The 16,485-nt window shown below is 42.7% G+C and overlaps 2 protein-coding genes and 1 non-coding gene across 5 annotated transcripts; 1 reads left to right on the top strand and 2 right to left on the bottom strand.

Moving 5' to 3' along the window:
• The first annotated feature begins 408 nt into the window (after positions 1-408).
• On the top strand, positions 409-4,607 carry LOC106563716 (insulin receptor substrate 2-B). The gene is made up of 2 exons (XM_014129526.2): positions 409-578; positions 672-4,607. The coding sequence occupies exon 2, from the start codon at positions 674-676 to the stop codon at positions 3,347-3,349; it is 2,676 nt and encodes an 891-aa protein (XP_013985001.1). The 5' UTR covers positions 409-578; positions 672-673; the 3' UTR covers positions 3,350-4,607.
• Positions 4,608-4,939: 332 nt separating this feature from the next.
• Positions 4,940-16,321, bottom strand: atg4a (autophagy related 4A, cysteine peptidase). Of its 3 annotated transcripts, none has more exons than XM_014129458.2 (13): positions 16,236-16,321; positions 15,215-15,325; positions 15,051-15,122; positions 13,274-13,372; positions 9,898-9,999; positions 9,012-9,084; positions 8,716-8,795; positions 7,083-7,318; positions 6,801-6,879; positions 6,536-6,687; positions 6,281-6,337; positions 6,086-6,197; positions 4,940-5,844 (listed from the first exon to the last, which is right to left on the bottom strand). In XM_014129458.2, the coding sequence occupies exons 1-13, from the start codon at positions 16,243-16,245 to the stop codon at positions 5,780-5,782; spliced, it is 1,248 nt and encodes a 415-aa protein (XP_013984933.1). In that variant the 5' UTR covers positions 16,246-16,321; the 3' UTR covers positions 4,940-5,779. The 3 variants fall into 3 exon arrangements, with proteins under 3 accessions (XP_013984933.1, XP_045546078.1, XP_013984934.1); XM_045690122.1 differs by having other exon boundaries at positions 6,014-6,197; XM_014129459.2 differs by lacking the exon at positions 15,215-15,325 and having other exon boundaries at positions 16,236-16,262.
• On the bottom strand, positions 8,217-8,292 carry trnaa-ugc (transfer RNA alanine (anticodon UGC)). The gene has a single exon. It is a non-coding gene; the product is annotated as a tRNA-Ala (tRNA).
• Positions 16,322-16,485: the final 164 nt, after the last annotated feature.

Here is a 16,485-nt window from a genome sequence, read left to right on the forward strand (position 1 = left end):
ATGTGGAGAGAGAGATGATGTATAACAATAGGTATATAGCCAATCACGTCCACGAGTCAATTATAATATGAAACGCAAAATACACATCCTAGAGCCTCTAGAGATGTCACGCTGGCAACTTTTGTTAAAAAAAATATTTTACGTTGCATATATTTTTATAGAGTGTTCAAAGATACCCCAACTATCGTCGAGGCCACAGGCCAAATAAATTGATCAATTAACTTTTATAAATGTTCGGAATCACTCGATCTGTGACTTCTGGTAAACCGTACAGCCTGACCAATCAATATGGGATCCTCGGGACGTCCATATCCATAATCCTAACACTAACCGTAACTCAATAATCCTTACCTTAACCCCTACCTAAATACAATTTTAAATGTAAACTTCAATTTGGGGGTACGGAATTCCCAAGGATACCGAATAGCACGGACCCAATCGAAACGCAGACAGAGTTGTTTTCGTTTTACCGAAGTGCAGCATTCCTTCAGGAGAAATTAGAGATTTATTCGTTTTTACTGCAATTGCACAGCAAGTGTTGTTTTTATCCGCGAAGTACCTGCTGCTTACCCGAACAGGTAAGGACACGTATTAAAAAATCTAAACATGAAACGTGTATGAAGCGTGCACAAACTAAGTTATTGAGCACCAATAGTTTTTCGTTTTCCCAGGAATGGCGCATTTGACGATGCCGAAAACACCAGAGAGCAGCGGTATGGATTTAGGAGATGTTTCCCATAGCTGCGATTCACGAGCTCTGAAAGTTACAACATCACCACCACCACCACCACCATCATCTTCCCTCAGCAGCAGTACTCACCTTCAGCTAGAGGCAGCATCACAACCGCCCCTCCAAATTCTCAAGTTAAAGAGGCATCATAAACAGTACTATAGCCATGGCCATAATCTGTTACCTAAGAAGAATCCTCTAGATAATACAGTGAGAGAGTTGTCATCATCCTGTGTCTATAAGGTACCTGACTCTGGTGGTGTTTCCCATGACCCGACTGCCTCTGCATCTGCCATGGCCTTAGCTGGCACTACCACAGTTTGCTCTGGTGTTGAGGCTAGAGATGTATGGAAGTCTGGATACCTGAGAAAGATGAAACACAGCCACAAGAGATTTTTTGTCTTGAGAGGGCCAAGTGACACAGGCCCCAGCCGCTTGGAGTACTATGATAGGGAGAAGAAATTTAGAAATGGAATGAAATCTGTTTGTAAATCTCCCAGTGCTGTGGGTTCTCCTAAGAAGGTGATTTATCTGTATCAATGTTTCTCTGTTAGTAAAAGGGTAGATTCTAAACACAAGCACCTGATAGCCCTGTACACTAAGGATGAGCACTTTGTCATGATAGCGGAGAATGAGGAGGAGCAAGAGGATTGGTACCTGGCTCTGAGTGATCTGGTGATCCAGGAGAAAAAGGAGTACCAGGACGCTGAGGAGTTGGATGATGGATACTGGACCATCTCTCCTGGAGCCATCTTCAAGGAGGTGTGGCAGGTGATTGTAAAGCCCAAAGGTTTAGGACAAACCAAGAACCTGATAGGAGTGTGCCGGCTGTGTCTCTCTGCCAAGACCATTCACCTGGTGAAGATGTGCTCTGAGATGACGTCTGTGAACCTGCCTCTGATCAATGTCCGTCGCTGTGGTCACTCCGAGAGCTTCTTCTTTATGGAGGTGGGCCGCTCGTCCTCCACTGGGCCTGGGGAGATCTGGATGCAGGTAGAATCAGGTGACCCTGTGGTGGCTCAGAACATGCATGAGACAATCCTGGAGGCCATGAGAGCCCTGAGGCCCATCCCTGATTTCAGGCCTCGGAGCAAGAGTCAGTCATTCCCATCAAACCCCTGTGCTGTAGTTACCACACGACGTCAACACCATGGCAACCTCCCACCCAGCCTGACTGGGTTACAGCGCTCTATAAGGGTGGAAACTGTTGTGAGCAAACCGTCCCCACAGAAAAATAAAGGAGATGGAGGCCACAGCCCCAATCAAACTTCTAGCCATGGAGAGGGGACAATGAACCAACCGATCAGCCCAGGGACTGGCACCTTGGCTCTCCGTAATGTCTGCATCAGTAAAAGCTTTGAAGAGAGCCTCAGTCACTTTGCATGCATCTCCACCACCATCAGTGTATCCAGCAGCAGTGGCAATGACTCGGATACACACCCCTGGCCCTCTGATCCTTCAGTCTTTGGTTCTCCCAGCGACAGAGGCTCTGTCTACGCTGAGGATTTGTGCTCCAACCCATGTGTCTTTCAGTTGTCCAGGAGTAACACCCCTGACTCACTGTTTAACACCACACTCATTGACGAGAACAGCTTGACTGACTACGTGGCCATAGATTTGCAGGTAACGGCTGTGGCCAGAACTAATCAAGGAGATAGCTGTGATGTGGAAACGTCTACCCCTGAACTTTCCAGACAATACCACCAAACCACCTCATGCACTCCAAAATGCGAAAAAGACCTCTCATCCAAGCCCCCCTTCCACCATATCTATAATCACAGTAAACTCCCAGTGCAGGAAAGTTATATGCCAATGACTCGTGGACCAGGTCCTCATTATACAGATGACATCCCTTCAGATTACAATGTGACCCCCACTCCTCTTCAAACACCTAGTGCTACCATGTTCCCCTCAGACCAGCTGGGGCCCCAGGGCTACATGATGATGCTTCCACGTAGCTGTTCACCAGCAAAGGACAGCCTCAGTGATGTTGATCATTCAGTGTGTGATGAATACATGAACATGTCTCTCGGGAGCCACATGGATGGTCATAAACATGGCTCACCGGAGGCTCTTAAGTCCTACAGCTCCTACTCCTCTCTACCAAGCTCTAACCAGCCTCCTTCACAGAGGAGCTGTGAACATGATGACTATGTCTCCATGTGTCATCCTGCAGCTCATCACTGCTCTGCAGTTGAATGGAACAGTAGAAACCCTCTCTGTAGCTCGCCTCGTCACTCTTCTCATCCAAGCAGTGATGTGCTGCTGAACCTATCAGATGTGCCTGTGTTGAATGTCACTGGTTTGTCCTTGGACCAGCATGGGGTTGAAGATGGTGACCTGCCCACTCAAACTGAGTCTATCCAGATTTCAACAGATCGTCTCAACTACATTGCTCTCTACCTGATGGATGATCAGTGTGCCACCTGTGATGTCCCTTTGCATACTGATGAGGTCACTTCTCCACTTCCTGCACGTACCAGTCACAGAGAGAGTGGGTCTGGACCCGGGCTCTACACTGGCATAGACCTCCCCACATCAGTAGGACAGGCTGCTGCCATCAGACGTTGGCTGTGTTCGTGTCTCCCCTTGTGTATCAATACTGATGACAGTGAGTAAGAGGACAGTTTAAAAAGTGTCAGTGCTGCTTTTGAATCGACTCATTATTGAATCAACCAGATTGTGAATACTCAGCCTTGTTGTTTATAGGATGCTAATGATAAAATAAACAAGTTATTTGTACTCAGTGGAATTGTTCATATAAAAAATGTCTGTCATGTTTCTTTACTTTTGGTGGTTGTTCCTAGTCTGGGTACCAGTTCCACGCCTTGTACTCCCTGGCATATGGCACAGAGTACAACAAGTGGGATGTTAGCTTAAATGACTGGTACCCAGACTAGGTTGTTTATTACACTTGGAGAACCTGTTCTTATAGCCCCTTGCAAAGGAGTTTGTTTTCGGCAATTCCAGGGAAACGGAATGACGCTGAGACTCAGATCTTTCACTTTTAAATGTATTCCAAACAAAATCAATTGATTTCAAAGTTGAACAAACCATACAACTCAATGACTACTTTTAACAATTTACACAGAAAGTTATACAAATGTACTTGAAGAACAAACAGTTAAGTGTGAAGGTCGGTAACAGAATGACAGCACCAATGGCACAAACTGTCATTTTCTTAGAAAATGTTTAATCTGCACTGTTCAAGTAAATGTTGTCATTTGTTAAAACTATTTCTTGTTCATAATTGTATGGTTTGTTCAAGTTTGAAATCAGTAGATTTTTTTTGAAGTAAAGTGAAAGTTGTGAGTCTTCAGGCAATGTGTTGGTTGTCAACTGGAAGAATATACTTTTTGTTGTGTAGGCCTGAATTATTTGTATTTTTCATGAATCAAGAGAGGATGTTTGCATTTTCTTTTCACATTTTTTACAGGGCATTTACTGGATCGTTTGCTCTGTACCTGGATGGCAGTCAGCACCTTTGGGTTATGAAAATAAAAAAATGGTGCCTTATTTTGTATTTAATTACCATGCCCTGGGCCCGTATTCACAAAATATTTATTACGCAAAAACGTAAGCCTCTTAACAAGAAAAAAAAGTTTAAGTGCAATTCCAGAACAATATGTAAAGATTTTTTCCAAGAACCTTTTTGAGGAATAGCAACTTTAATTAAATCTATAGTTAAGGAAAAAATGGCAGTTGAGAAATGTCTTAAAGATTTTGTGAATCTGGGCCCTGGTGATTGCACCCTTTAATGCTTTTATACCATTAATGGATGTAATTATACCATTAAAATAAAGCTAATGCCGTTATCCCCAGCTTGTCTTCATTTACTGGGCTGGTTGTACAACAGGTGATACTATAACCATCATAATGCCATTTCCACCACACAGAGATAATAGTTAACGTTCCTTCCTCAGGCTACCATCATCAGTACTTATACAGTGGGGTTGCAGGGACAATAACTATCGTAGTACAATTCATCACTAAGGACTTTTGGAAGATTAGTCTGTAAAAAGATATCTCTAAACAGAGATCCTAATCAAAATCGATGTACAAGGGTTAGCTGGAAGAGGCTGGAGGGTTAGGTTAATCACAGGAGGTAGTTTTGCTAATGATCACTCCAGGTTCTAGTCTACACATTCCATTTCTACATGACACATGAGGAAGATGGCGCTAAGAGGCAATATCAACCCTGAGTCTAAGCAAAGTGTTTAAATAGCTTTATTGTCAGGCATATTTACATGAGTGTTCCACATCCCACACCTTGGGAAAACCCTTACCCTCCCCAACCATTGAACACAAATATATTTCAGAGGCACTTTTCTTAATAAACAAGTTATTGGTTGTATGTTTTGTATTTTAACACTGTCTGCATATTTCTGTCTCCTGGTGTCAGGAGGTAGTGCGTGCTGAGGAAATAGCTTCTTCAGACATATCCTCGTGCCTGTCTTCACCTAGGTCCTTTCCCTGCTGCAGCAGAGAGTAGGCTCACTGTACATCTTACAGTACAATGCGTTTCATGCATCTGAACGGTCTTCGTCTCTCTTGTTCATTAAACAAGTCTTTAACACAGACAAAGACAGCCTGTTTCATGTAGAGACAACCATGGTCCCTGGCTTTGTTTCCTGGTTACAACAAAAAAACGAGACAGTCCAAGTTTGTATTTACTGTATACATGTTCCTGCCTTCAAATCAAATTTTACTTGTCACATGCGCCAAATACAACAGGTGTAGACCTTACAGTGAAATGCTTACAAGCCCTTAAACAATGCAGTTAAAAAAAAAATTATTACCCCCCCAAAAATTAAGAAATATAAATAATTAAAAAATAACAAATTCTGTCTTAAGTTGTCTAGGATCTTTCCTAGTTTTTAATTGTCTCTTGCTGGGTTGTTAGTGTTTTTTTGCAAAGTGGTAAGCAGTTTGTGCTTGGTGTTGTTCTGAGGCACTTCTACAGCACAGTATGGAACATGGGAGCCAAGGGAATCCACCCAATCACCATCATCCACTGGAATGAGCGGAGGGGAGCGAAAGGGAGGCTGGTCACACGTTGAGGATCTCAAACTCCTCTTCAGACTCAAACAGCTTGTCGGTCGATTCGATGAACTCTGTTCGAAAAGAGAACAACAGTAATCAGTTTGACACAACACACTTCATTTTGGTTAGTATGTTTCAGTTGAGTTTAAACACTACATAGGAGTTTCAATGAGGTTCAAGAAATAAATGCACTTCATATATAGACCTATACTGTCACTTCAAAACATTATAGGGAAATACCAGAGAGTGGATGCTTGATATTTGCGGCCAGGATTGCTTGTTATTGGATCTGTCGGGTGGGTAAGCTCATACCTGCCCCTGTGGTCTGGACCTCTGGTTTGGTGGGAGGAACGAAGGGGGGCCAGTGGGGCGGGTGATTCTCCACCAGCTCAAACATCCTCAGGTTCCTCTTCATCTGAATCTCCTTAAAAAGGACAACGACATGGGTCTCAACCACCGGACAATATCCATCGACATCCCATTGTGACTTGAGTGGATGACTCTTACCTGCTGGACTAGGTTACACCAACTGTCAAAGTCATCTTCACTCTTACAAAAAAATCCCTTGGGGAAAAAAGACAACATTTTGATTAATAATTATGTGGCAAAATCATCCCCACAGTATACGAAATACCCATTAGAGCAACTTTTTAGAACACACCACCACGCACTTCAAATTCAACTATGAAAACAAGGCCAATGAGATAGGAGGCTCAGTGGTATAACAGGGTGTTGTGGTCGGTGTGTGGGTACAGCTCTCACCAGGGCCACAGAGGGGTCCAGGTTGGTGATCTTCATGCGGCGTGGGCTCCTCAGACAGTGGTAGCTCTGGTCATCCACTCCACTGCCAGCCTCAGCCTCAGCCTCCACAGCTGACTGGGTGGTGTGGGGGTCCAGGTAGATCAGCTCCTCTCCTGGAGGACACAAGAAGGCCTGCTGAACACAGTGGCTAGACAACTCACAGGTTTAGCTCCTTTTGTTACTACCTATTTGGGAACCTTCAGTTCCAGTTTCCTCTTAGACTCACCTACAAATCCGATGAAGTAATAGGCCAGATTGGGCTTTCCTCCCAGCACACCACAGGACTGTGGCATTTTAAAACACTCCTGAATGGGACAACACATGAAGTCAGTACAGTATAACTATTAAAGGCAACAGTAAACACTCCTGAATGGGACAACACATGAAGTCAGTACAGTATAACTATTAAAGGCAACAGTAAATACAGGAATATTGCATAGTAGTTTAGTATCAATTGAATAGAGAGAAATTCCCAATCCCACCACAGAAAGCATTGATGGCCCAGTACCTTGAGGGCCTGGATGTAGACAGGGTTGATGTGGTTGATTCCCATGCGGAGTGGTATGACCAGCAGTAGGGGTCTCCAGTCAGAATGGAACTGGGAATGTGGACACGTCGTGGCTCTGTTCCCATCCGTGTGAGAACAGGCTTGTTCTGGTGTTTCCCTAGAGGTGAAGGGTTCCTGCCAGCCACAGGGTCTCGGCCGAAATCTGCTCTCACTGCTTGCCTGGCGACACTGCTTCTCTGGAGAGGACATGGAAAGTAAACCTTTGTGTCTTTGGAATCACAGCTTCACCACTGTCCTCATATACAGAAGGCTCAGAAGGTACGAATACAAAAATATACATACAGTGCCTTCGGATAGTATTCAGAACCCTTGACTTTTTCTACATTTTGTTAGGCTCCAGCCTTGTTTTAAAATTGATAAAATAGTTTTTCCCCCCTCAATCTACACACAATAATGACAAAGCAAAAAAATGTTTCTTAAAAATAAAAAATATGACAATTACATTAGGTATTCAAACCCTTTACTCAATACTTTGTTGAAACATCTTTGGCAGCGATTACAGCCTCAAGCTTGGCACATCTGTATTTGGGGAGTTTCTCCCATTCTTCTCTGCAGATCCTCTCAACCTCTGTCAGGTTGGATGGGGAGCGTCGCTGCACAGCTATTTTCAGGTCTCTCCAGAGATGTTCGATCAGGTTCAATTTCGGGCTCTGGCTGGGCCACTCAAGGACATTCAGAGACTTGTTCCGAAGCCACTCCTGCGTTGTCTTGTTTGTGTTCTTATGGTCGTTGTTCTGTTGGAAGGTGAACCTTCGCCCCAGTCTGAGGTCCTGAGTTCATCAAGGATCTCATTATACTTTTCCTTTTTTGGTTTTTCTACTTGCAGCTCAGATGAGAGTTGGTGGTTCCAAACTTCTTCCATTTAAAAATGATGGAGGCCACTGTGTTCTTGGGGAACAGAATTTTTTTGGTACCTTTCCCCAGATCTGTGCCTCGACACAATCTTGTCTCTGAGCTCTACAGACAATTCCATCGACCTCATGACATCTACATTTTAGTCATTTAGCAGACGCTCATATCCAGAGCGACTTACAGTAGTGAATGCATACATTTCATACATTTTCTTTCTGTGCTGGCCCCCCGTGGGAATCGAACCCACGACCCTGGCGTTGCAAACACCATGCTCTACCAACTGAGCTACAGGGAAGGCTGACTTGGTTTTTGCTCTGACATGCACAGTCAACTGTGGGACCTCATATAGACAGGTCTGTGCCTTTCAAAATCATGTCCAATCAATTGAATCTACCACAGGTGGACTCCAATCAAGTTGTAGAAACATTTCAAGGATGATCAATGGAAAAAGGATGTACCTGAGCTCAATTTTGAGTCTCATACAAAGGGTCTGAATACTTAGGTGATATGGTATCTGTTTTTTATTTGTAATACATTTGCAAAGATTTTGCTTTGTCATTATAGGGTACTGTATATAGATTGCTGAGGATAAAAAAAAAAAAAAAATGTAATCAATTTTAGAATAAGGCTGTAACTTAACAAAATGTGGAAAAGTCAAGGGGTTAGAATACTTTCCGATTGCACTGTATATATTTAGCAAGTGAGGGGAAAAAAAACGTACTGATGTCCTCGATCACCACGGTGTTGTCCATTGACACATACACAGCAAGAGAATTCCAGTCATCAAATAGCGCAAGTTTCCTGACGAGAGATAATAGGTTTATTTATGCCACAAACTTATTTGTGCTAGAGGTCACACTACTAACATCTGACAATCAAATATTCTGAAATTAATTAATCTCGGTTACCCAGAAGTACAATTCTCGAAAGTTGTCACTTCCCGTTTACACATGAATCTGTCCACGAGAGATTACATATGAATAGATCAGTCTTAAAACATGCATATAAAATACTTACTTGAGCACTTGTGCAACTGTGTTTGGGCCATACCACTCTCCTACAGACTTTCCTTCACCAACTCCCATCTGAGCTGCAAGTAGAAAAACCAAAAAATGAAAACCAAGCTCACTTCAAAAGGTCTAAGTCAGGGATGGGCAACTTTGATGGGGGTGGGGGCCATAACAAAATCTGAACTCATCATGGGTGGGCCGCAGTGGCTCGCGGGTCTGTGTACCCATATCATCACCTTGTGAGCAAAACATTTTAGCGGCCCTCTTGACAGCGGAGAGAAAAAGTTTGAGTTAATTTCCTGAATCTACACCAAATGTGTCGTTTAAGATCTTATTTCCTGAAATTCTACACATTTTGCCATAAGTTGGAGAGAAATGTTTGCAGTTTTTAATAAGATATGAGTGAGAGTGACTAACAAAATCAATGGGGGCTCCCAGGTTGGTAATTCAACCAAGATTACCACAAGTTTAGATAGCTGGCCCCTGGACTAATTTACCAGGCCCCTGGACTAATTTACCAATCTAACAAATGTTAGCTGACATGAACTAATTGAGTGACTGTCAGTGACTGACATAACAAACCCAAAAATTAATGATGCACAACAAAAATGTTGAAATTGCACCTTGCGTATTCTACTATTCAAACTATTTTTGTGTCTTTGGAAATTGATCCACAGGCCTACATCCCTGGTTTGTATTAGCTTCTTTCTAGCCGGTCATTGATTCATCATGCTATTTGATGTTCCTTCAAGTTACACATTTTTACTTTGAGGACAGTCATCCAGAAAATGATAGGAATGTGATAGAAAACACTCTTTCATCTGCTGATTCAGGGTACTGTACGTGTGGTCAGACCAAGGTAAAAGCAGGGTTAGGCTAGGACTCTCTCTTACCCATTTGGTGTATGGAGTAACAGCTGTCTTTCCTATCCAGGAAACAGTGGAGGATACGATGGTAGTCCTCCGGCTGTCCTCCGTCTGCCCTCCAACGCCAGGCTACAGCAGGAAGACAGGCCACTGTGACATTCCCATACCCTGTCTAATAAAAGCCTTTTCTCTTTCTCACTGTTGAATTGATTACATCGTAGAAGACAAATCATGACCAGATGAATCCTTCACATATAGTGCGTTCGGAAAGTATTCATACCCCATGACTTTTTCCAAATTTTATTTTTGATAAATTTTCTAAAATTGATTAAATAGTTTTTTCCCCTCATCTACACACGGTACTCCATAATGACAAAGAAAAAAAAGGCTTAGAATTTTTTTTTACATACAGTACCAGTCAAAAGTTTGGACACACCTACTCATTCAAGGGTTTTTCTTTATTTCTACTATTTTCTACACTGTAGAATAGTTGTGAAGACATCAAAACTATGAAAAAACACATATGAAATCATGTAGTAACCAAAAAAGTGTTAACAAACCAAAATACATTTGATATTTGAGATTCTTCAAAGTAGCCACCCTTTGCCTTGATGACAGCTTTACACTCTTGGCATTCCCTCAACCACCTTCACCTGGAATGCTTTTCCAGCCGTCTTGAAGGAGTTCCCACAAATGCTGAGGACTTGTTGGCTGCCTTTCCTTCACTCTGCGGTCCAACTCATCCCAAACTATCTCAACTGAGTTGAGGTTGCGTGATTGTGGAGGCAAGGTCATCTGATGCAGCACTCCATCACTCTCCTTCTTGGTCAAATAGCCCTTACACAGCCTGGAGGTGTGTTGGTTGGGTCATTGTCCTGTTGAAAAACAAATGATAGTCCCCACCAAGCGCAAACCAGATGGGATGGCATATCGCTGCAGAATGCTATGGTAGCCATGCTGGTTAAGTGTGCCTTGAATTCTAAATAAATCACAGACAGTGTCACCAGCAAAGCACCCCCACACCATCACACCTCCTCCTCCATGTTTCACGTGGGAACCACACATGCGGAGATCTGTTCACCTACTCTACGTCTCACAAAGACACGGTGGTTGGAACCAAAATTCTCAAATTTGGACTCATCAGACCAAAGGACAGATTTCCACCAGTCTAATGTCCATTGCTTGTGTTTCTTGGCCCAAGCAAGTCTCTTCTTATTATTGGTGTCCTTTAGTAGTGGTTTCTTTGCAGCAATTCGACCATGAAGGTCTGATTCACGCAGTCTCCTCTGAACAGTTGATGTTGAGATGTGTCTGTTACTTGAACTCTGTGAAGCATTAATTTGGGCTGCAATTTCTGAGGCTGGTAACTCTAATGAACTTATCCTCTATAGCAGAGGTAACTCTGGGTCTTCCTTTCCTGTGGCGGTCCTCATGAGAGACAGTTTCATCATAGTGCTTGATGGTTTTTCGTGACTACACTTGAAGAAACTTTCAAAGTTCTTGACATTTTCCAGATTGTCTAACCTTCATGTCTTAAAGTCATAATGGACTGACATTTCTCTTTGCTTATTTGAACTGTTCTTGCCATAATACGGACTTGGTCTTTTACAAAATAGGGCTCTCTTCTACCCACCCTACACAACTGATTGGCTCAAACGCATTAAGGAGGAAAGAAATTCCACAATATAACTTTTAACAAGGCACACCTGTCAATTGCAGCCAACAAGTGCTCAGCATATATGGGAACTCCTTCAAGACTGTTGGAAAAGCTTTCTAGATGAAGCTGGTTGAGAGAATGCCAAGAGTGTGTAAAGCTGTCATCAAGGCAAAGGGTGGCTACTTTGAAGAATTTGTTAAACACTTTTTTGGTTACTACATGATTCCATATGTGTTATTTCATAGTTTTGATGTCTTCACTATTATTCTACAATGTAGAAAATAGTATTCAGACCCTTTACTCAGTACTTTCTTAAAGCCCTTTTGGCAGCGATTACAGCCTTGATACTTCTTGGGTATGATGCAACAAGCTTGGCAAACCTGTATTTGGGGAGTTTCTCCCATTCCTCTCTGCAGATCCTCTCAAGCTCTGTCAGGTTGGATGGGGAGCGTCACTGCACCGCTATTTCAAGGTCTCTCCAGAGATGTTCGATCGGGTTCAAGTCCGGGCACTGGCTGGGCCACTCAAGGACATTCAGAGACTTGTCCCAAAGCCAATCCTGCATTGTGTTATCTGTGTGCTTAGGGTTGATGTCCTGTTGGAAGGTGTACCTTTGCCCCAGGTCCTGAGCAGGTTTTCATCAAGGATCTCTCTGTACTTTGCTCCGTTCATCTTTCCCTCGATTCTGACTAGTCTCCCAGTCCCCGCCGCTGAAAAACATCCCCACAGCATGATGCTGCCACCACCATGCTTTACCATAGGGATGGTGCCAGGTTCCCTCCAGATGTGACGCTTGGCATTCAGGCCAAAGAGTTCAATCTTGGTTTCATCAGACCAGAGAATCTTGTTTCTCATGGTCTGAGAGTCTTTTAGGTGCCTTTTGGCAAAGTCCAAGCGGGCTGTCATGTGCCTTTTACTGAAGAGTGGCTTCCGTTTGGCCACTCTACCATAGAACCCTGATTAATGGAATGCTACAGAGATGGGTGTCCTTCTGGGAGATTCTCCCATCTCCACAGAGGAACTCTGGAGCTCTGTCAGAGTGACCATCAGGTTCTTGGTCACCTGCCTGACCAAGGCCCTTCTCCCCCGATTGCTAAGTTTGACCTGGGGGCAGCTCTGGGAAGAGTCTTAGTGGTTCCAAACTTCTTCCATTTAAGAATGATGGAGGCCTCTCTGCTGTTGGGGACCTTCAATGCTGCAGATATTTTTTGGTACCCTTCCCCAGATCTGTGCCTCGACACATTCCTGTCTACGGACAATTCCTTCGACCTCATGGCATGGTTTTTGCTCTGACATGCACTGTCAACTGTGGGACCTTTTTATATAGACGGGTGTGTGCCTTTCCAAATCATGTCCAATCAATTGAATTTACCACAGGTGGACTCCAATCAAGTTGTAGAAACATCTCAAGGATGATCAATGGAAACAGGATGTACTTGAGCTCAATTGTGAGTCTCATAGCAAAGGGTCTGAATACTTATGTAAATAAGGCATCCGTTTTTTATTTTTAATACATTTGCAAACATTTCTAAAACATAATTTTCACTTTGTCATGATGGGGTATTGTGTATAGATTGATAAGGAAAAAATTATAATTTCGTCCATTTTAGAATAAAGCTGTAACGTAACAAAATGTGGAAAAAGTCAAGGAGTCTGAATACTTCCCGAATGCACTGTATAAACACCCCCTTTGCTAATGCAGTTCCATACATCCCCACCCCATGCATGACCCCGTCCCCTCCTCACCTCGTCCCAGCTGTGAGCATACCAGGGCCTGTGCAAGGATCATCTGCCCACAGCGTAGCATACATCCCCAGCCTGCATCTGAAGAGGGGCCTGTTCCCCCTGGATTAAACCAAGATAGACACTTAAGATTAAGAGCACTTTGTTGGTCAATTGCACACAAGGTCCAACCCAAATCTGACTTCCGCTATTAACCCAACTCCTCAAAAAGAGACATGTACATATAGAGGTTTTGGAAAGGTGTAGGTGGTTGCGGGTGACCACGCTTGGCAACCAGGGAGCTGTTATGTGGGGGGGTTAAGTGCCTAGCTCAAGGGCACAATGGCAGGCAATAGCATCTAGGATTTGATACCAGCAACCCTCTGGATGCCAGCTCACTTCCCGACACATTTTTCCTGTCAATCCCGGGATTCTAACTGGCAATCCTCCGGTTGCTGGCTCACCTCTAACCGCTAGGCTACCTGCCGCCCTTAAATGGATACTTTGGGATTTTGGCAAGAGGCCCTTGATCATCTTCTCCAGAGTCAGATGAACTCGTGAATACCGTTTTTTTATGTCTCTGTGCCCAGTATAAATTAAGTAAGAGGTAGTTTCCCGAACCAATGCTAACTAGCATTAGCGCAATGACTGGAAGTCTATGGATATCTGCTAGTATTGAAAAGCATGGTAGCAGACAGCGCAATGACTGGAAGTCTATGGGTAACGCTGTTGGCAAGGTTATGGATCCTCACACAGTGCTTTTAACATAGTGTTTTCAATGTCCATATGACATACATGATTACATTTTGCATGTTCATTTATACAATAATTATTATTCAACATGTCCTCAACTGGGATTTGAACTCACAACCTGCCAGGCCACCATATGTCTGTGTCATGTCCTCAACTGGGATTTGAACTCACAACCTGCCAAGCCACCATATGTCTGTGTCAGGTGTCAGTTCATCTGACTATTCTCATCATTGACTTTACTTACTTATTTCAGCAATTAAATTACATTCTGTATAGTGGTCTAACGTTGGTGGGGCATATTAACCTGTTTTAATGATACTCCTGAATCACTATGATTAATAAAATATTTGTATAATTATTATTGTAAATATGAACATACACAACTTAATCATGTTTGGTAAAGTGTGTAAAATATGCAAGTTGAAAACACTATGTTAAAAGCACTGTGTGCAGACAAAATTATTTTTGAATGGATCAGTGGTTCACCAATCAGGGGCTTGATGGGCTTGGCAACACAAGGCATGATGTGTAATGAAACAAACATTTTTGGAGAAAGTTTCTTTGGGACCATCAGGCGATGTCCTGATACCAGATACACGGAAATGTTCTTGCAACGTTCCCATGAAACGTGTCTAGAACATTAATATCTTACATTCTAAGAACATGAAACCATGTTCTGTGTATGTTTTGTGGGACGTTGACGGAATATTCTCCTAACCCTCAGAAAACTGGACACAGGAATGTTCTTTCAAAGTCCCATAAAATACATCTAGAACAGTGATGTTGCATTTTCTGAGAACATTGTAACCATGTTCTAGATAAGTTCTGCTTGATATTAAGGGAACGTTCTCCTAACTTTTAAAATCAAAACATTATAAAAAGGTTCTCAGAAGGATGTTGTTAACATAGATAGGGGTACATTCTAACTCAAGGAAAACTGGACACTCAAACATTAGGGGAACATTACAAAAACATTCTCTCTCTCCCTAGAATTGTTAGCTGGGTAGCCAACAATCAGATTTACATAACATCTGCCTGTTTCACTCACCTATGGGAGAGAATTTTTTCCTGTAGGTAAACCATAACCGCGAGTGGACGTCTGATAGTAGCTCTATCTTTTCTGTGAACACAGCATGAAAGACTGTCATGCCTTCATTCAGTTTTCCCCCCACATATAAATCACAATATGACTGCTAGAAGATGCCAGTCTACCTGTTTTAGCATTGTAACACTCTCCTAAAACCCACACAGGTTCATCTGTGTCAGGCAAGTCTTCAAGGAACTCCGAAAACACGTTTATCTGGTTTTCATACTTGGCTAATACTTAAACGAGACATGGAAAAGGGGAGACATGAAAAAAACTTGTCAAGAAACATACATGACGTGAGATACACCAGCTAAAGTTTTACACTATTTTTTCATATGCGGTGACAGCTGCAATTTGACATTATAATTTATGTTCACTGAATTATTTGTAATTGCCAGACCTCACACACACACACAATAATGTAGGTTGTACATAGCCAGCAGATCCAACCCACTTTTTACAGCGGCACTAGGCTCGAAACAGGCTTCCTGTGTACATTAAGACCCGCGAATGCGGTGCGATAAATGTCTCAGGAAACGTACCGTTGTATTCAGAATTGTCCCATTATCTAAGTTAAACCAAGAAGATTAAACGACTGCTAGTTTAATAGTAGTCATTCAATCTTCTCAGTGGAACAGTTGGGTTAATGGGACAATTCGAAGTACAACGCATTTCTCATTCCTGGATTGAGGTATGTTTCCCGAGACATTTCTGGCACCGGCGTCTTAATCTACACAGGAAGCCTGTCTGAACCCTAGTGCATTTCTAAGCAAGCAGGTCGGATCTACTGGCTAGGTTGAACTACTACAGTACAATACTGTATGTGACCAAATTACCTATAACATCCTTACTCACTCTGGGAAAACAAATCGCATCCCACTTCAGAAAAGCATGAAGTACTTTCCACTGACAATGCCCTGCTTCAAAATGTTATGAAAGCCGCCGGGTAGACAATTAAGCGAAACAGGCCACCAAAGAAACAATGCAATGGCTAAACTTGAACATCAACCATGGTCGGTTATAACGACCAACATCTTTAGAAAATACATTTTGGGCCCAATGGCAGCACGATTTGTCAATGCATGTAAAGGACTAAGTGAAAGGCGCACAATATGTGAATAAAGTATTATTTTTAGTGGCTATTACCTGCCTCCATCCTACGGCTGTCATCGGTGAAAATACCTATCTAAAGCTAGTCACAATAAGGATTAGCCACAATAGTGGAATTTGCGGTTAGCCTTCAAAATAACAGTCCCTAATTTAAAGCGATGCAAATGGATACAAATATTAGAATCATTCCATATTTGGACTAGATCATGCTAAACAAGGTTGGAATGTTGTTATATAAATTCAACAAAATACAATAATTAGTTAATTTGACGAACAAAAGTCAAAA

The sequence above is a fragment of the Salmo salar genome, chromosome ssa11, assembly GCF_905237065.1.
Source record: "Salmo salar chromosome ssa11, Ssal_v3.1, whole genome shotgun sequence".
NCBI lineage: Eukaryota > Metazoa > Chordata > Actinopteri > Salmoniformes > Salmonidae > Salmo > Salmo salar.

Coding starts and splice junctions, on each gene's coding strand:
- LOC106563716 (XM_014129526.2), top strand. CDS start 674: ATGGCGCATTTGACGATGCCGAAAACACCAGAGAGCAGCGGTATGGAT.
- atg4a (XM_014129458.2), bottom strand. Junction 9,085..9,897: donor TTACTCCATACACCAAATGG/GTAAGAGAGAGT, acceptor TTCTACTTGCAG/CTCAGATGGGAGTTGGTGAA. Junction 6,198..6,280: donor GGTGTAACCTAGTCCAGCAG/GTAAGAGTCATC, acceptor GTCCTTTTTAAG/GAGATTCAGATGAAGAGGAA.